Source organism: Pseudopipra pipra, chromosome 4 (genome assembly GCF_036250125.1).
Source record: "Pseudopipra pipra isolate bDixPip1 chromosome 4, bDixPip1.hap1, whole genome shotgun sequence".
Lineage (NCBI taxonomy): Eukaryota > Metazoa > Chordata > Aves > Passeriformes > Pipridae > Pseudopipra > Pseudopipra pipra.
Genome location: NC_087552.1, coordinates 33,731,029 through 33,751,715, shown reverse-complemented (window position 1 = coordinate 33,751,715; position 20,687 = coordinate 33,731,029). Strand labels below are relative to the sequence as shown.

Below are 20,687 nucleotides of genomic sequence, written 5' to 3'. Positions count from 1 at the left end.
TTGTTTTGTTTTGTTTTCAAACAGCAGTATTATAGTTTCAAAAGAAGTGTGTTTTTTTTTCTTTTCTTCTTCAACATATTGTTCTTTCCATCACAGGAAGAACTACAGTCTGTGACATAATTTTAATTTCTTTTTCCTTATATTATAATACTGGTTTTACTGTGCTTTATCATTACCAAAGAAATTGTTAGTAAGGCAGTTGGTTTATCTAGATTTCTTTGAGATACATGCATTAAAAAAAAAAAAAAAGTATTTTCTTTGAGGGTCTGCACTGATTTTTCCTTCCCACACTTGTTGAGTTGAACCTTGTAGATTTGCCACCTCAAAGTTCTCATTCAAATTGATGAAAAATTGTTCAGGAATTTAAAAGTTGAGCTACTTAATTAGAATACCTTGTGGATGAGATTAAAATTTTTAATGGTACTACATGAAACAATTATTGTACTGGAATAATTTAATATTTAATTTCTTTTCTGTAACCAGGAGTAATGACTTCAACTGAAAACTAGTTGTAAATTTAAAAAATGGGTAGAAGGAGCCAGATATAACTGCCGACACAAGCCAGTCATGCTGAGGTGGTCCTGGGAAACTTCAGGGGAAAAAAAAAAGACATTGTTTCTTTGTTTCAGGAGCTAATCACTGAGGCTTCCTTTCTTGTATTTTAAGCAAGATGAATAGTCACAAAACCGAGTTATCCCACAAAGATCCCCACACTTACTACAGTGTAGAGGCATTGCAGAAAATCTCATCAGGACATTCCATATTTTCAGGAAAGGAAGTGACTCTTCCTTTAACTGAACAATGAAGTTTGACTGCAATACCAATTTTTGAGAAAATATTACTGGTGAATATTACATTAATCTGTTATACATGGTATGCATTTCTAAATAAGAATAGGGGGTCAAGATATGAGAAAAACATCAATAGTATAGTTTTCCCAATAAGTCAATACAATGACTCTTCATCTTTTGTAATTTAGGTTTTCAGAAATCAAGGCTAACTCATTCTTGAATTACTAGACACAAAAGAGGATTCAATATTGCAGCTGAATTGTCTTGTATGTTCCTTCCTATAAAAGAACACTAAGGCAATACTAAGGACTCGATGAAGCTTGTTTGTTGTTTCAGGGTTCAGTAATAAATCCCTTCTTGCAACACTGTCTCTGCTCATTGCCAATCCATGTTAGTCCTAATTGAATTTTTGAAATTTGTTTTTGGTAATCCAAGAATACCTCAGTTCTGTATCAGTAATGATACAGATTAGAAGTGAAGAGCCCTCTTTGATTAATGGACTCAATGATCTTAAAGTTCTTTTCCAGCCTAAATGATTCTGTGATTCTATACTGTCGTGTACTTCCCATTACAAAACTGTGTATATCCTAATTGGCGTTATATCAAGCTGTATGGTTTCAGTAAGTCCTTGTACAGTAGACCTTGTGGTATTATACAGAAATTAAACATGTATAAAACATGGTTTATGGACCTTGGACTTCTTAAACATAAGGGGGCAACACCATCAGCAATTTCTGCCACTTTATGCCAAGATGATTACAGGAAAAGAACAGAATGAGCAATTTTTGTTCAGGATTTTGATTAATTACAACAGAAAGTAAGTTTATAGTATCAGTAAATGACATAAAACTACAAAATCCCACTCCTCTCACCCAGATCTGATGGCAACATGCCTGGCTGGGACAGGTAAACAGTTCACCTGCTTGGCTCCAGAGAGCTGGAGGCAATGTGTGAGGCAGGGCATCATGCACCTGGCTGTCCTCCATGGCTACAGGCAAACTACTAAGGAATAGGAAGCCTAGTTTCCCCATCTGCCATGGATCAGCAGCTCTGGAGAGTACCTCTGAAAATATGCAGGCTGTTAGTAAGACGACAGTACCAATAAATAAAATGTGTCAGGGCTGATTTTCTCTCCCTGTGGTCTTAGATCACAACCAAATGGCCAAGCTCTCTTCTCTCAACATATAGGATCCCCTTTCCAGACTATCCCAGGTCTGTGCCACCTCTAAGCTGTATCCAAACATTGAAGAAGAGATGAGGCTCAGCACAAATTAAAGCTGTGCCAGGGCCATGCTCACAAATAAGCAGCATGGACGGGTAAGTGCCCATGCAAAGCCTATATCCTGATCCTACCCAGCTTACAGTAGGGTAGGATCAGGACTTGACAAGCCAAGTCAAGCTCACAGCTAACATCTAGAGGGGCCAGAAGTGATAAGGATCATAACAACATGCAGAAATCACCTGACTGTGTGTATTCCCTGAAATTTTTACATTTTCAAAACCCAAAGCCTGCTGGTAGTGCAGCTTGTGTAGTACACTCACGCAGATGTGTTTCTCTCAAATAAGGACATAAGCGATTTCTGAAAACCCTTAACAATTCCTCTAAATTATGTTTCCCATGTTAAGTCACATTAAGCTTTACATAAACTGTGTTGGAGCACACATTTACTTCTCAGCAGTGATCTTTGACAGATCACATACATCCATTTGTACACATCAAAATGACATGTGCAAACAAGTTCAAAGCAGGGATAAAACTGGATAAACTGATACCATATACAAAGAAAAATGTGATCCATTCTTCTCACCTAACAAATGACTTGTTGGGTGGTTTTATTAGCTAAAGCAGACCTGCTGCATCTTCTGCAAAGCATGTTACATTTCTGTTCCTAACACTGCATAGTCTTCTGTTTTGTATGAGTGCTGCATGGGTTTCAGTGACTACAGGTGCTAGACACAGAGAAAAGTCTCAACCACGTACCACAGTTTTCTTCGTCGGCCTGATTCCCACAGTCATCCTCACCATTACAGTGAAGTTGCTGGGGCAAACACTTTGTGATGTTGCCACACGGAAAGTAGCCCAGGGGGCACCTGGCCCCAGTTCCAGAAACATGATCTTCCAAAGAGTCACAGATGACTAAATGGGAACAAAAAAAAAAAAATGCTTACTTTGTGATGTGTTTAAAGATATTTGATGTTATGCTTTTATAAATACTCATTTACATTTGAATGTGAGTATCAAGCAACAAATACATATTAGTTCATTGGACATTCAATTACAATTAGTATATGAAATAATTGTTAAACTTGGCAAAAAACTGTTATATTGTTAGCTAATTAAAATTTCCTTTGATACACAGCAAACAGGTAATTCCTCCCCATTCATCCTCCTAATAAGATCAAAAGGTTAGTCATACAAGACAAATGACCTAAGGCCACTATTTTAAAGGGTTGTTTCTCTTTGCACTAGAGATTAATTAATGATAGCAATATACCAGATAAGTTATAGGTATCCCTGTCTGTGGCAGGGCAGTTGGAACTGGATGATCGTTAAGGTCCCTTCCAACCCAAACCATTCAGTGATATTCATTTGTGCTGAAATTTTAGACCCAGATAGAGAAGTCCTTTTATACAAATCAGATATATATTTTTGATTTAATTCTCATTTTAAAGCAGTTTTTAGGTGTAAACTGGTAAAGGATCAAAGAGCAAGACAATTAAGATCAAATCTGTGACACAGTTTTGCTGAAAAATGAGTAAGACAACATAAAGATGCTGCTATGAATCCTTTGAAAGAGTTGTCAGTCTGGTCCAAAAAATGTGGAGATACTGCTTAAAATCTATCAATGTGAAGTTTACATATACAGATGTTGTTCTGCTAAGCCCATGCTTTTTAGGAAGTAGTTTCACAGAACACGGGACTTCATTCAAGCAGTGCTGAGGGGAAAGGCAGAGTGATACTGATGAGGGACAGCCAAGGCAGCCGGAGTCGTCTACCTGTCCCCTGTCCTTCAGCTCTCTGTACTGCAATTACCTACATTTGCAGTTGCCTGATGCCTTACCAGTTGCACCAGTGCACCTGAGGGACAAATTCTGCCACCACCACTTTTTCCAGGGTAAGCACAACTGATCTACCGCTTCTGTAACGGATTGCAGGGTGCCAAGTCAGATTTCTTGTCATACAAGACCAATTTCTTCCCAGGAGTATACTGTGGAGAGGATTTTAAATTATTCTAGAATGAAATTTGTTCGGTTCACGTTTTTGAAGTACTTTCAAAAAGGAATATCACTTTCTTATTATAGCTATCATTTGACTTAATGGATGCTGTTACAAAAAAAAATTCTAATACAAATTATATTTTAAATTTCATTGCTGTCTCAGAGCACTTGAAATACTCTATACAAACTTTATTAACTGGGATGTGATGCCTATTCAGATAGTAATCTGCTACTTTTGATACCTGCCGCTATTTTTCCAGGCTATTTTCATAAGTCAAAGTTTAATCTTTCACACAACTTTCTCAGATTAAAAAGGAATATGCTTTTTCACAACATCTGATTTTTTGCACTCATTTTTCTCTTGGACTAAGGGAAATCACCTGAAATTGTATCAAATATTTCAGATTCTTAAGGAGTCTCTTCTGGAAGAACCTTCTCCCAGTTAAGCCCTTGACAGCGTTTTTTACAACTGTTTGAAATGTAAGAGCAGTAGCTGCAGAAAACTGAGATAAATATCCTGTTATTTCCATATGTACAGAATTACCTCTCCTGACAGAAGCTCCCTGCATAGAAAGTTATATGTTCCAGCTAACAACCACCATATGATTTTGAAAAGTTGATTTGCTTTTATCCACAACTGTGTAACCCCTGCAATTACTCAAAGAGCCTTAGTTCCTCATACCTTTTATGTATAGGTACCAAAAATAAAGCTACATACTAATCCCTGGGGTGAATTCACACTTGCACATTGTTCATAAAGATTTATGCTGTTCTGTACTTGTATTCAGAACATTACCATTAACTTGTTCCACTCAGAAAACAAGTAGCAAAAAAATCTTATGCAGACATAATGTTAAAGCAAACAGGGTATGTGTAGTACTTAGTGTCTTTCTGCAAAAAGCTGAGCAGGAAACTGAGGCTCCCTTTAGTGAAGTTATTTGCTATAATCTAAGTAGCTAATGAAATGTCTGGTAAAAGACACCAATGTGGGAAAATTAAACATAAATGAAAACACCCAAAACTAACCATCAGCCTCTTACTCTGCAATCCATTATAGAAGCAGTAGATCAGTTGTGCTTACCCTGTCAAGCTTTTTACCCTACACACTGGAGACATATTTAAACTGATCTGAACTCGTGCTTAAAGGGACTGATCTCCATGCAGTTTAAATTTCAAATGACACCATTTATTTTCTCACAGTATCATTCAATGGAATTTTACACCATGCTCCAAGAATTATTATTCATTAGTCAAATAGTATTAATTCCTGAACTAATTAAGGGATTTGCTGTTGCATTTTAGAAATCTATACTCTTCCACAAAGAATAACTCACTCATAGTGTTTAATGTTTTGAATTCTCTGTACATTTATAGCCTTGATGATATCTATTCCTCTGCATTACTCATATTTTGCTATGTTGGATTACTCTGGCATGTAAATATCTGCCTGGGAAAGGAGATACTAAGACATCAAAACTCAACAGTTCATACTAGTTATACAATCATTGAAAGCACTGGTCTTTGTCCACTGACTTGTTAACATCACTTTGTTTATGCAAAAAAAGACAGAAGTTTGGACTCTGCAGATTGCAGGAGATTTATGCGTGGAAAAACACCAACTCTCTGAGGAAATATTTGGCAAAGCTGACAAAGGTAGACAGGAGATAAGAGAGTAAAATTAATTGTAAAATGCTAGATAATGTCCAAACAATTATGTTCTGCATCAAGGAAGTAAACACACTGTCTTTTATGTGAGAAAATTGATAAAAATAGCAATGCAACAGCAGCAACTAAAACTTGTGCTTATTATTTTGCAAATACAGACTTGACTGACATTGGAGTTTATCATGCCAAGACAATGAACTGTCACTCTATGTTTGTGATGCAGTATTAAAGATGTTGAATTTTCTACATTTGATTGATTTTCCACTATTAAAAGATTGAACTGCTTTTGTTGCATCTTGTTTCTTTTTCAATTTTTTTTTTTTAGCAGCTGAAAGAAGAGGAAAAGTGATAAACCTGTGACAGAATTGCTTATATCAGGAGGTTTGCTTTTACAGATATGTCCAAGTAAAAAAGCCTCTTCTTTTTATACTTTCTACAGAAAATCATCTGCTACCTTCCGCTGACATAGAGATAATTGCATGCATTCCACCTATTCTGTACAAGCAAATTTTTTTCTCATAGTGAGCAGCATAAATATTAAAATATTTCCAATGTTTCTAGAACAAATAAAAAATAAATAGGTGAACCAATATCAATACAAAAAGCAGACCCACAAACAAGCATCTTTCTTACAAGATGCTTGTTGTCTCAATATTGAAAAATATTCTCCCTAGTACTGCATCTTCATGATTCTGCAATATAATATTTCTGACTGTCACGTACTTAAGGTCCCCTGCCATCCCCCAGTTCTTCTCAAACTTTCAAAAAGAAAAGAATTCATGCCATGCACCTTTTAAGCTTGTCCAGACCTGCTGCTTTAAGACACTTATTGCTATAGCAGACACCTGCAGTGAAGGGGAAAGTGGATAACTTCTCCTGCTAGTCTTTAAATACAAGACTAAATTAACTCTGCTTTCCCTTGTTAAAGGAATAAGTAAGAGTTGGGTTGTCATCTAGTATAGATGGTAGGGCTCTTTCCTTTGTTGCATGGATGCAGAATAACTGGAGAAAGAACATGGCAGCCCCTCTTTAAGCTCTCATATAATGAAATAAAAAGAAGGAACGCATTTGGGAAAGCCAAGAACAAGATGTTCCCAGGAGAACATGGCTTTTCTTCCAAATAAATTGATTCATTAAGCTTGCTGGTTTAGTGCATTCTTTGAAATGGAGAGATTGGGTCACAAGCACTGTTTGAGAAACCAAATAAAGGGACATGTGCACTGTAAGAATGGAGACTTAGCACAGTTACTTGTAGCTTCCATAAAACAAGTGAGTATGACTCTGTATGGGAACAGTACTGGCCTGATTCAACTGAGTCATAAGCAATTAAACTAATCAAAGCAACATTACTCATTGCCTGGTACCTACTAGTCACACCAGTCTCAGCTGTATTGGATATAGATTCAAATAAAGGCATATCATAATATCAGGAAAATATTTTTGTGTTTTCAAGAATTTGACTTGCATGAAACCCATTGCCATGAGTCCAAAATGATTCATGAATTGCACCAGTCAAATAAGCTAACATGCTTTCTTCACTTTGATTGAGTTAGCAGTTTAAAAGTACTGGGGCTGAGGAAATCCAATTGTTTTAAAAAAGGGTCCTTAGATGCCAAGGACCAAGTAATGATCATGGCAAGGAAGAATCCACCCTGTACTTACTCTGATGGAATGTTATTTTAGCTACAAAAGCCCAAGTTATCAAAGAGACTAATGCAAAAATGATGGGATTTTTCCCACGCTCCAATAACTTATTTTAATTGCTGTACCTGTAGACACACTGGGAGATGGGCTGGATCAAGAGAAGACTGAAAATATTCTTTTGAAATGCTTGCTTTGAAACAGAATGTTTTCTTCAACTAAAACAGAAGGAGTCAATGAAAGAAACATTGAAGTTGAAATCGATTTTGCCTGTCATTTTTGTGCCTGAATACTTCAAGATGATTAAAAAATATCCCCTTCTGCTGAAAGGTACGTTAAGGGCAGGTGAACTGGCTTTGAAAAACCTTTAGCACAATATAGAGCAGACCTCATAGGCCCTATAACCTTAATTTTCAAAGAAAAATCAAGTGACAAGTGGCTGAACAGCTTTGATCAGAAGCATTCAAATCACCAAATGACAGAAAAAAAAGAAGATATGACATCTTAAAAACTTTTTAAAAATAATTTGTTGTCTAAATTTTACCATTACAAGAATATCTAGAAGTGAATGATATTTAATTCCTTCTTACATTAATTTTCCTGGGTTTATTCAGAATTTTCAGCTTCTTCCCACTAAACAAGGGATTTTTGAGTAATTTATGACTGGGACAAGGATGAAGTTAAGCCAGGATAGAAATAAAAAAGTTAACTTTCTCATGATTTTTTTAACCTACTACAACTTCATTAGTGAAAATCCACTTCTTTTTTCAACATATGCCTTTATAAAAACTCTCCTAAACTGGATTCTTCACTTGGGAAAAGCTTCCTAGTGATTTCTGAGAATACATAACAGAAATCCCATATTATTTAAATGTTAATAAAAATAATTTTTAAACTATACATAAGTAGCATATTGAAAAAATTCTAGTTCCATGCAAGAACAAAACAGATGTTTTGTTTATACACTTGAACCTCAGTGCTGTTTAATGCACACACATTGTTTTGCCCCTTGGGCAAAATTTGTAGACCAAAATAGAGCTTGGTCTCGAGGTGATAGGTACTTTAGCGTCAGTAGCTTAAAAGATTTAAACATCTGTACAGGATCCTCACAGAAGTATAATTAAACTATTATCACCACATTGCCTTTTCTGTAATTTTCTCCTCTGCTATCGTAATTGTTCAGCCTATAGCCTTTTCTAAACATATGTGTTGCATATGGATCATGTTTGTAATGTTAGATTTTGTTGGGTGCAAGTGACACAGTGGAATTTATTCAGAATATCAAATGTCTGCAACAGAGTAATTTCTAAAACACTAGCAATTTTTTTATGTTTAGCTGTTTCTTTTGCAACAAGAATTACATTTTCAGTTTTATTGCATTATATTTATCTTTAGTAGACCATATTAGATGTCATTCTAGGAATATGTAGTACTTGAACTACACACCTAAGTTTATGTTTGCTTTCATTAAACACAATACAGTGCAAAGGATTTTAGCAAAGAAGGTGCATCTATTGTGACTGTTACATGCCAATCTGGTAATTATTTTTATTTTAATTTCACACAGTACCTTTATATCTTGCTGTGGGTTACACAATGTTTTCATTTCAGAATCATCTTCCAAAGCAGAAAATTTGTTCTCTTATCACCTCCAATCTCTAACATCACTGAAGCTAGTTATTGGTTACACCACAGATAATTCAGTTGAAATTAATCCACTTATAGGATTGAAAGATCTTTCTTGTCTAACTGCCAGTCAAGTCCACTCCAGGGCCAGAAAATGCCAGGAGAGCAACTCGGACCGGTCACATGGCATCTTGCCAGAGGATTTGGCTCTTATACTTTTTTTAATTTGTGGCTTTGTTCTGCTTGCACAGAACTTGGAATAAAGAGATTCTGATGCGCAGAAAGAGCTGAAGGAGATAATAATACCTGTAAAAGTCCCAACATGTAGTAAAATGAATTGTATCCAAAACCTCAAATTCTGTAGGGCATTCCCAGAGGATGAGGGTTCAGCATAATGTCTAACAAAGACATAAAGTAATGAACAGAGCCAAACCTTTCTGTTGCTTCACTTTCTCCTTTCTTCCAAATAAACAGAATTTAAATTATATCTGATTATTATTTCCATTTAGAAATAAGTTCTATCTGTGTATTCTGATGTGACTTCCAATAGAAAGTACATCAAGGGAAGCTTTTCTTTGCCTGCCCCTGTGTCTTTTTGCATCAGTGTAACTTCTTAATTTCACTTATTTCTTTTTCACAGCAGAGCAACATCAAGTCTAAAGATGCACACACGAAACACTAGGATTTTGCTCAGGTGGCATTAGATATTGAATAAAAATGAAGTTACCAATGTACCTTTAACTAGCACAGTAAAATACGCAGTGCTAGTCAGTACCATCCCACCTGGAAGGCCTAGAAAGGCAATGGTTAGCTATCAAAATCGAGGAAGACTCCTCTCCCAGGAGTTGATTCTTTCTCATAACCACTAAGGAGTTTACTTTAGCCGAAAAGATTAAAGATAAATGTTTATCAATACATTGGTGTCCCTAAGCACCAATCGTTCACCTCATCTAGATAACTAGAATTCTGAATTTAAATACATGATTAGGGTAGTTAGAGACTAGTGTAAAGAAGTTAATTTCAGACTGCTTTCAACAAGTTAACTCAGTCAGCCATGTGTAAAGTAAGCAAAAGTGAAACAGTGATTTGTGAAAACTAAATTATTTAAGTTAACGAACAACAGACATTTGTAATATGTCTCTCAAGTTTCCATAAATAAAAGGTGGATTTAAGTGACTCCATGACACAATATCATACACAGGAGAAGAGTTTGTGTACACTCAAGCATGGAAGTAAAAAGAAATTCAGGAGATGAGACAGAAAGTACTCGGAGCAAAGCCTTAAGAGAAAGCTGCAATTAGAAAGGCAATTAGAAAGCTAAAATTACAAAGGCAATGAACGGGAAATTACTTGCTGATATTCAAATTGTAGGATGGTCTGAGAACACAGTATTTGCAAATAAGCAGAATAGCAAAGAATTATGTGACTATCTTTAACTTCTCCTCATAACAGAAAACAACCCAAAAGACCATAACCCTTTGCCTAACTTTTCTTAGGTCAAATAGGGCAATCCTGTCTTTCTTTTTTTTTCCTGTTGTGTGTCTACACTCCCACTCAAAGACCCCCACAAATTATGGCTAAATTATGCAATGTATTTAAAATTTGGTATGCTCTTGGGATGGGGAAAACCCACAAAACTCCAACAACATGGTAGAATGAACATCTTGCAATGCTGACAATAGAAAAATAAGTTTGAGAACAGTGAGCCCAGACACAGTAGGAGGAAAAGAACCTGAAGGGTGGCAGTGGGAGATTCTATTTTCTCTTTCTCCATCTTCTTTTGTTCTCTAGTCTCTTATTTTGCTATACAGGCACTTCAACTAAGCAAGATGCACAATCAGCCACAATTTCAAATGCCACAATATTTTCCTTCTTCTCTCAAGTAACACAATCTTAAATAAATCTTTGAAAAATAATCTCAGGCACGCTTTTTCTGAGACTCCAGAGAGAGAAATGTTTTGGAAGCCCTACACAAAGTATTTGAAACAGGAAACATAATCATTTGTTTTTCTTTTTCTTCTTTTTCCCCCCTTCATTCATTGTGGCTTTAATAAAGACTAAAAGGAACATAAGGATAGTTCTTACAATGGAATTAAGCCAGCATGGCTTTAAGTGAACTCTGAAGGATACTTAATTTTAATTTTGGAACAATAAAAATATATTATTTCTTGGTGACCCTGAGGCAAGATTATCTGGTGCATTTTATTTATTCACATATTTTTGTTACTAAGAACCTTTTATAACTATTAAGAATTTAAATTTTATATAGCACTACAAGTTCAGATTTGGTATGTGGTGGTGCCCTATAAATCTGTGAGATTCTACCCTCCCGAAGTATTAGAAAATATGGAACTCTTGGTTGTTCTGTTTTGAAGTAAAATAACTTGAAACTATGTTAGAGAATTTGTTCTCTAAGAGCTCACTGAACTATTTTGTGAAAAATCAATTTATAGACTATGTTTAAATAAATGCATTATTATTGGATTCTGACTCATTAACATTGGGTTCAATTTAAAAATCACAAGTTTTCCTCTCTACTCTATTTCATACACATAACTCACAACTGTAAGTTGTGATGCTCCAATTAAAGTGCAAAAAACCAGAAATTATCTCAAGATAATAGGATTTTTGATTTTCTTAAAGGGAATATTGTTAGCTGGTCAAACCACAGATCCACAGAATCATTTAGGTTGGGAAAAACCTCTGTTTGGACTCCATGACTAGAGACATCTGACTTATTCCTTTTTTTGCAGGTTATATAAAAACGTGGATCCAAATTAGGAGTAATAGATTTTTTAATTATAACTTTCAGATTTTATACTTATATTAATGTGCATAAAGAAATGCTGTATTAGCAGCACATATGTGTAGCTTATTGGGATATCCCAACTAGGTTGGAAAAGATAACAAGAAACAACATTCAGAAGTGTGTCTCCATTTTAAATGCAGTTTGGCTGAACAATATTTTTGCATAGATTACTGATAGATTCCACCTCCATATAGTCCATAGCTCCTCCTTCTCTTCCTTTCAACCCCACTTCAGTTAAATCAAGGGATGATGATGTCTGCTCCTGACACCAAGTGTTTTCTCATTGTTAACATAAGTGAGAGCATGCTCTGGGAAACACAGCTTCAGTCAGAGTATCCTGATCCATCAAAAGCGTGGTACACAAGGCAGGATATCAGGCTGGGAGGAGGAAAGGTTTGCTCCAATGCATCACCTTGGTCCTGTAATGCCTTTCTCTCAATCCCTGTTCATTCCACATCTGAATGGTTGACTCAGACAGAGGGCACTTCTGGACAAGACATGCAGAAGAGTGCCTAGGCAAATATAGGTAAATACAGGCCTGGTCTCATGAGGAATCATAAGAGATTCTTGTGATAGCTGCATCATGATGTGGAAAGCGGACTGAGAAGAGGAAGCATCAGAACACAGCTTTTCCCAAGGCTTTAAAAGCATCGTAGTTAAATGCTTTGATAACTTCAAATCACACACAGCGAGTTGTGAGAAGACGTTTATGTTCTAAAGTAAAGTGTCAGTGTAATTTCAATGTCTATCGTATTAAAGACAGTACCTCCTTTTTTTTTTTAACTGTAAGGTTCTTGCTTTATTTGACCTACACGATTACCTGTAACTAACTCAGTGAAGGTGCATTAAAGGTTCTTGCTCCAAATGTTTCCCTAGATAAAATGTACAGCTTGTTGCTAGACATATCCAGAGAGTAAATCTTAAAACTTCATGTCTTAAATGGAGAATCTTTGTTATGATACTTTACTTCAATAAGAGGTTTTTTGTGTTATCAGACATGACAATCTGGCCACATTTTTTTAATAGCTTGAGTAAGATAATTATATCACAATAAAGTATTTGTAAATTATGAGATCATATCCCAGTACTTAAAGCAGTGTAAAAAATCTGTAATTTTCTCCAAAGCTGCATACCCATAAACCCAAGAAATATTTCTGAGTAAAAAACCAATCTAGTTAAATGATGATGTGAAAGCAGTGAATATGTAAATGAAAGATTTAAAAATTAAAAAAAAAGCAAAATAGTGATAAAACTAAAAAAAATATAGGAAGGTGTGCTGTAGAGTTAATCTATATTTATTTTAAAATATTTTTTCTAAAACATAGTAAGAAAAAGAAAGACCTCACGTGACATATAAATCTTAGGGTTGTAGAGAAGCCAACTATGCAATAACCATTTTTTATATGTATTTGGAAAAGTAGAAACTCTTTCTGCGTGGTCCTGAAAATCCATACCAAAGACAAAGCAGCATTTATAAATGAATATATTTTCAAACCAGCCACCAGAGGAACTTGAAAGGAATTAGTTGAGAAATACTTTGAAACTGATTTTGTTATAAAACAGATTTTGAATATGAAGAAAATACCAAAATAGTTACAGATTTGCAGTGTTATTTGAATACTAGAGAATAATTAGTTTCTGAAAACCATTGCCTGTAATTTCTAGGTAAGACAATATAACAGCTAAGTCACATGTATTAACATGGAAATGAAGTCCAGAAAATGACATCAGGGAGTGTATTTTTATGGTAGATGGGTCTTCTTGAACCAAATCTCTAAAAATGCAGATCATCTTTTTTGGCTGTATTACTATTAAATTCTCCAGACTAATCAAAGCATTTGATGTACAATCAGATGGCTTTTAAATTCATTAATTTAGTCCCTTTCTTCCTCATATGCACAAACTTTGGCTTTAACTATGTTGTGGGCAGAACTTAAGAACTTTTTTTAGATCTCTTTTTTTTAATTGAAACTGAAAAAATAAAAATAGAAAAAAAAATTCTAAGTTAAAAAATACCATGACCAACCCCCTTCCAAGCACTATGCTTTTTTCCCCTACATTGAGCACAATATTAACAATCGGATCTGTGATGGGGAAAAGTCTCCTCTCCCAGGTCAAGCCAGTGCTTTTATTTTTTCTGCAGAGCAGAGGAGAAAGAGGCAACGGTTGCCTACTTTGACAGACATGTGCGCCTCTTTAAGTCTCAGTTCCTGTACAGCCATTGCCATTCCTAGTGGTGTAGTGACACTTGCTCTTCCCTGGAAATAAAAATTACTTGACTGAGAATAAACATTTTGACCAAATAAAGCCTCAGGATTAATACAGAGCGCATGGGTGGAACACAGTGACCTATGTTATATGGGACTGAGTGATTTAACATCCTTTCTGGATAAACTCTGCTGGGAGATTTCATGTGTGCAAGTCCTGTAGGATCAGAGAAACTACTCTTGGGCTCTTCCTCCCTACCCTCTTCCCCCGACATGAGGTCAGCTTGTCCTCCCAGGCCTGGATCTCCCCACTGGACCACAGCTGATGGCTCCAGAGACTCATCCAAAACCCTGTTTTCCCCTCTGTCTTTCTTCCTGGTACATGTATCTTGTGTACTTGTGTACTGTCACACAAGTCAACTGCATGCTGGTTCCCTCACGAGTGTTGAGACACAGAAGGTATTGAGCATAATATTGTGCATTGCTTCTTTGCATATACAAAGCTACTTCTTTATGTGCAACATCAGTTATTAGCAACACATGTACAAATTGTGAATTCAAACTCAAGATCTTTAAATGTCATACATTTCTGCAAATACACCTTCATATAACACACTAAAGGCATGTGATCTACGCTTTAATTAGTCTCCTGGTGAATTACCGACATCTTGCTGCTTAGTCTACAGTCTAACCACTTACGAGCTACAATATTAAATTCCTAATTAGTTCAGTCACACAGCTACAATAATTAGACTTCCCATTTTTAAGTCTTCACAAATTGTTTGGATTACAGTTTAGAATACGATATTATTGCTCAGACGGGAAGCTGAGACATTAATATATGTATGGCAAGTGTTTCTGCTAATTTTAGGTTTCTACTTTCAGAATCAGCTTCAAAGACTACTTAAAGAACAACTTTTATAGATGTCAGTGGCAGCCATGCGGTGAACGCTACCACATCAGGATGATCAAGGCAAAACCCCTAGAAAATCTGCCATATAATTATTATCCATTTATAAGCATTTAGAGCATTGCTGTCTGAGTCAAGAGGCAGGAATAGAAATCAGTTTTCCAGAGCAGAGTTCAGTTGCTTTGATCAAATGGCCATTCACATTTTATCTTAATTAATTAATTACAGCAAATGAAGATAGGGTCACAAAGCAGCATAATTCCCCATAAGTTTCTGATTCATTCCTTGAATGAAGGACACAAAGCATGAGTTTTTGTGGAGCTATAGCAAGAAGAAAATGCAGTATGGGTACATAGGACAAACTAAGATCATGTCTTTTGCCTCAATTCCTAAGCACTGGATTTACAAAATTAATAATGTTCACTAACGTAGGTGACATCTCAGATTATTAAAAGAGAAAATCAGTTTTCCTCCAACATTTTATAGCAAGACACCATGCTGCATCACTAGTTTAGATCCTTTAGGTCTCCAGACCTTCAGTTTATGAGAGGGTAGAGTGTTCTGAAAGCACTAATTACCAGTCTCTGAGCAGAGGTGTTATGCAGGAGGAGACATTTTGAAAGGAATCAGTAAGTCACAGGACAATCTTGAGCTTCCTTCTGGCTTTGTAACACAGTGCTCACCCTACCAAGCACAGCTGCTTTTTCTGCTCAGTCCCATCTTTTCCTTGTCCTGGCCACTTCACTCACTTCCATCCTTTCTTGCCTAATCACTACCTACTTCCCATTATCTTATCCCCTTCTGTCTGTATAGTGTTCTAGTTCTGATCTCACCATCCTCTGACTTCATTCTTCAAGTGCTCACTCCCCTCGCTCAGAACTCCTTTAATTAATTCACTATTCCCTGCCGTCTCCCTCTCACACATCTCTTTCCTCAGTCTCTGCCCTCCCTGACTAATAGTCTTTCTGATTTCCATTTTCCCTTCTAAGTAGCATTAACCTTTTCCCTCATCTCTCTGCTCCATTGCCCCATCTACCCATCCCTTTGGTCCCTCTTTTATTTTCCTTTTTCAGTCCTTCCGAATACATTTTCACCTTCTCTGTCTTTTAGACACAACCAGTATGACTCCCTGATCCTCTCAGCTTCCTGCGCCTCCCCACCTGGAATCAGCCATTTCAAAGTCTGATTTGATGGCTTCAAAGTCTAGGACACTTGGCACCAACAGAAAACCCTTGCTGAGATGACTGATGGCACTTTCTCTGATGAGTGTCACACTGATCTCTAGCATCCAGTAACATCTATTAGAAGAGGTTATTTTTTACTTTACTGCAACTAGGCTTGAACAGCCTCATCAGTTCTAGTGGGATGTCCTGTCAGAGGGCTGTCTCGCAGGCACAGTGATTTTGTAGAGGAATACTTCAAAAGTTCTTATTTGTTTGAGAAAAGGCATTGCTTAGTACAAGATTCCCCGAATCGTTCAACACAGTCAAAATAACAATTCCTCACATTCCGGAAAAATGAAATTATTTTGATAAAGTTTTGCTTGTCTTCTTGTTCAAGGTGTAAAAGATCCACATTGCATATAAAATTTCAGAGCAATAGGTTCAAGTCTGGTAGAGTTGCTATAAACAGTCAAGACAGGTTTGCAACTTAGGTAGACCCTGGTGCTGTTAATGGAGAGGAGAAAACATCCTTGCCCAAGCAGCAGCTGCAGGATCTAACTTTCAAAACTTTAGTTTAACATTGTGTAGACTTTTACCTACCCTCTAACTGACATTAGAGTGAATTTTCCTCAGCAAATCTAGTCTTCATCCCTGATTTTCTGTAAAGATACTAATTTTTTGTGATACACGTAAAAATATAGCTAGTCAGATTAATGCCCAAGTTAAGTGAAAGAAATAACCAAACATTATTATTACATAATGGTTATTTGAGCTTGTGCAAAGGCTGAAGTAATTTCACTTTTCTATTTAGAAATCTGGGAGGGATCTTAAATTATGTTACAAACTATGTAAACAGGAGCACTTTCCTGCACAATCATAAACTTGCACTTTTCCAAATAGTTTAGAATAGTCTCTTTCCCACATTTGACATAAAGCATTTGCTGTAAAAGATCTTGGCCTTGAAAACAGCCGTCACCCTCATGAAGCACCGAAACGACTAACAAGGTTCAGATGTTTTTAAGAAAGTTTTCCTAGGCATTTTAAAGTGAGGGTAAGGGAAGAAAAAATAACATATGAGAGGGAGAACATAAAGAAGAGGCTAAGGGAACTGCAGGTGCAAGCAGTAGGATTGGAAAACATCAGGTAGAGGCACAGAACAGAAAGGGTTAAAATAGTAAGAGTTGTAATTGTTTTTCACAAGGAGCCTGCCAAATCCCTTTTGGAACTCACTTTGAATACTTTTTACTTTTCGATTCTAAGTTTCTTCTGTTTTGCTTAATGATTGATAAATGAATTGTTTGAGATTCTGTCACTTAGCCAAAGCCCAGGAAGATAAAACAGCTTTTCTCTCCAGAAAGCTAATCAAAGAAATGCTAAAGGCACAACCATGCACTACAGTTGCTGCAGTAATTACAGCCGATTAGTTTACTAAGAGAAGACATGTGGCAGCAGGCAGGGCAGTGCCAGCCACACACCTGAAGTGACCTGCTACCTTCACGAGGGGGGTGAGCCACCTGGGCAGACAGTCATCCTTGCTACTTATTCAGTGCTGCCGGTTCCACGACTAGATTCTGAAATTTACTTTTCTCCATGTTGTAATCAAGGCTGTTGTGCTGACAAAGAACATGGTATAGGTGCTGCTTTGTTTTCAAAGAAACCCCCTACATGGAATACTATATTTCACATGGGAACTGCTTAAAGTTTTTCAAAAGATTTAACTAAGTTTTGCAGCTAAAAAATAACTGTATGTGGAGCTCTGTTTCCCAAACTCCTAGTGGGGAGCAATATGCCTTACTAATCGTAAGCAGCACTGTCTACACACAATCCCCAAAAGCTTTAATTTAAAAGCAGGAGAGAGAACAAGCTGTTGTTCAATACAGAAGGTGGCAGAATTAAACCCTATGCTTCTATTAGTTTAACAAAACAGTTGATACTGTAAAGAGTAGCTATTTTCGTCTTCAATTAAAAAACCACTATCTTAATATTGACATTGTGTGATAGAAAGCAAAGTATAACATAAGAATTACAGCTAAAGAAAATGATAACCATTAGGAGCATTCAACATACAGATCAGTATCAGCAGCTTCACAGGCACAGCTCTATCAAGTCAAAAGCAGCACTTACAAATAAGGTACTCAAATGAAATGAGAAAAACATTACTAAAGTAAGCAGAATGTATGGCGTAACTCCCACCACTCTGAAGTGATTTGCACCTGAAGGGAAACTGAAATTTAATTGTCTCCATTTTACATGCTATACTGCCTAACATGCTGAAAATTCCTATTACCTGAACACAGTCTGCCCTTTGAGAACTACCAATTCTAGTAGCACTTGCACAGTATCATCTCAAACTGCTGAACTGAGTCTAAAATGTGGATTTTATGACAACTGAGATGAGTCAGTTCTATATGTACCTTCATTAAATATTTACAGCAAGTATTTACACAATGTTTAAACTGTTTCTTATTTTTTAATTTCAGCTCATAACTATTAATAGTTACTCTCAAGGCATTAAATACAAAAATATCTGATCCCGACATGCAGCTAGTAATCTTGAGGGACTGCATTATACTTTGATTCTATTGAAAAATAATTGCCATGAAACATAAAATACACTGAGATATCATAGTTCTTTAAAAAAATCCACTGCTGAAGTTTATCAGCTATCTGCTTTGCAATGCTCAAAACAATAAAGAATGTCAGGTACACTTACCCCTGGTACCAATAAGCAAGAACACATAGAAGCAGCAGTTGGATGTCATATCTGTCCTTCAGCAATTCAATGAATAAAATCAGTGAATGTTGTCCCTTAAACTGTGCACCAGCCAGAGTGTTGCTTGTATGGTCTGCTTCTGACAGCCTTCAGCAGTGCGTGAAGCAAGCTCCCTTCTCTCCCTGCCTGCCTTCCTCCCCTACTCTCCTTCACGCTAGGTCTCTCTCTCTCTCTCCCCCTTCTCTGGCACACATGCACATGAAGATTTCCAGGATCACACTGGCTCCTCAGGCTCTGCCTTTACAGGATGGGGTCTGTTCTGCAGCAGGCAGTCTGTGCTGTATGCATGGACACGGGTCTGCTCCAAGGAAGGCGGCTGCTGCTGCTGCAAAAAACACAGCCAGGTCCCAAGAACTGTCACCAGTAGCCCAATTTTTTCCCCCTCTTTTATTTTCTGAAGTTGCAATGTTGTGAGATGTCTGATAAGTACAGTTTTATTTAGTCAAATCTGTTTGAAACCAAATATTTGCTATAGTTTAGATAAAAACTAGAGGTTTTTCAACTAAGAGGAAGTGAAATTTATAAATACAGTCCCTTTGTAGCAAGCCAGTCACTCACTGAAATACAGAAAAATGCATGACGTAACTTATTTCCAAGACCAGCATGTCACTATTTTTGCACATTAAACCACTCTTCGTGAGTAATGCTAAGGAAAACAATCTGAAAGAGCAAACAAGGGTGTTCAGAAACATATTCTTTATTAGAAAAAGTTTTTTTCACAGATTTTCTTCTTTGAATACATTAAGACCTTCCTATCCAACCCTTGATTTTACTGTCACCAGTAGATCATGGTATGCACCATCACACGTGCAGTCACATGGTTAAAATCTTTTTTATCATGTGAAGGCTAACACTCAGCAACACAGCAAAATATATTTCAAAATGAGTTGGTGAGTAAAGATGAACTCGAGATGAGAAGCTAAATTTTATGTGGCCTCAAAGAGTTTCAGACTTTTTAATTTTTATTTATTTATTTATTTATTTATTTTTAACAAAAAAACTTGTTAGATTCAACAGTTTGCCAGGATGACAATTGTCAGGGAGCCCTGGTAACCTGTCAGCATCTATGTCAGGTGCCTGAGGAAAAGAGCCTCTCAGTCTAAGGAAATATGTGCATGCATGAACACATGCACCAAACAGTGAATTTGGAGAATGGGAAAAATCTATATTATAGTCAAAATCAAAGTCCAGATTGTTGCTATGGCAAAGTTGTCTATAAAATAGATATTATGAACTGCCAGTCTCTTGATTTCTACTATAAAAGATATACTATATATATGATATATATATATATAATATATATATATAAAAGATATATAAAAGAGTGGGATAAAACAATGTTCTAGTCTATGGAAGCCCCAAGAAGTACATTGACATCTACTGTACCAATACCAGTAATAGGCAATGTAGATGCAAAAATGGATCAGATGGATTAGGGACTTATAAAATTCTTCTTTACAGGGTGAGAACTAACTTTTGAGCATATCAAGTAAAAATCACATTTGTCTCAAACAACTGTTTAAAAGTTAAGCTAACTCCTAAATACTCAAGGGCTAATGCCTGAGCTGAAATGTGCTTCCAAGGTGAGAAAATAGGGGAAGAAATTGAACCAACAAAGTGAAGAATAAGCAAAATATATTTTCAAGGAAAAGTAAAATAAAAGCTTTACCTCTTTTTACAGGATGAGACAGATCTTATGTTCTAAAGAAAGGATTTTCTTTCTTGCATGCTTTCCACTGTGGCTTTCTGCTTCTGATCTAGTCACAACCATGTGTAGGAACCATACGTGGGTTTGGAATAGATCATTTTTACCTGATAATATAATAGATCAAGCAAGCTGCTTCTTCAAAAAGCAGTCTGAGCCACTACAAAAGTTCAAGATT

General features: G+C 36.3%; 1 protein-coding gene across 5 annotated transcripts in view; it reads right to left on the bottom strand.

Annotated features, from left to right (window-relative positions):
• The window catches only part of RXFP1 (relaxin family peptide receptor 1), a 45,358-nt gene extending 26,077 nt beyond the window's left edge, over window positions 1-19,281 (bottom strand). For 3 of the 5 annotated variants that reach the window (XM_064652338.1, XM_064652341.1, XM_064652342.1), the window contains exons 1-2: window positions 18,745-19,280; window positions 2,773-2,928 (exon numbers count right to left, since the gene is read on the bottom strand). In XM_064652338.1, coding sequence (XP_064508408.1) covers window positions 2,773-2,928; window positions 18,745-18,793 — 205 coding nt within the window. In that variant the 5' untranslated portion in view covers window positions 18,794-19,280. Of the gene's footprint in view, window positions 1-2,772; window positions 2,929-18,744 lie in introns of all 5 variants that reach the window. The other 2 variants (XM_064652340.1, XM_064652343.1) reach the window with 2 other exon arrangements.
• Between the last annotated feature and the right edge of the window lie 1,406 nt (window positions 19,282-20,687).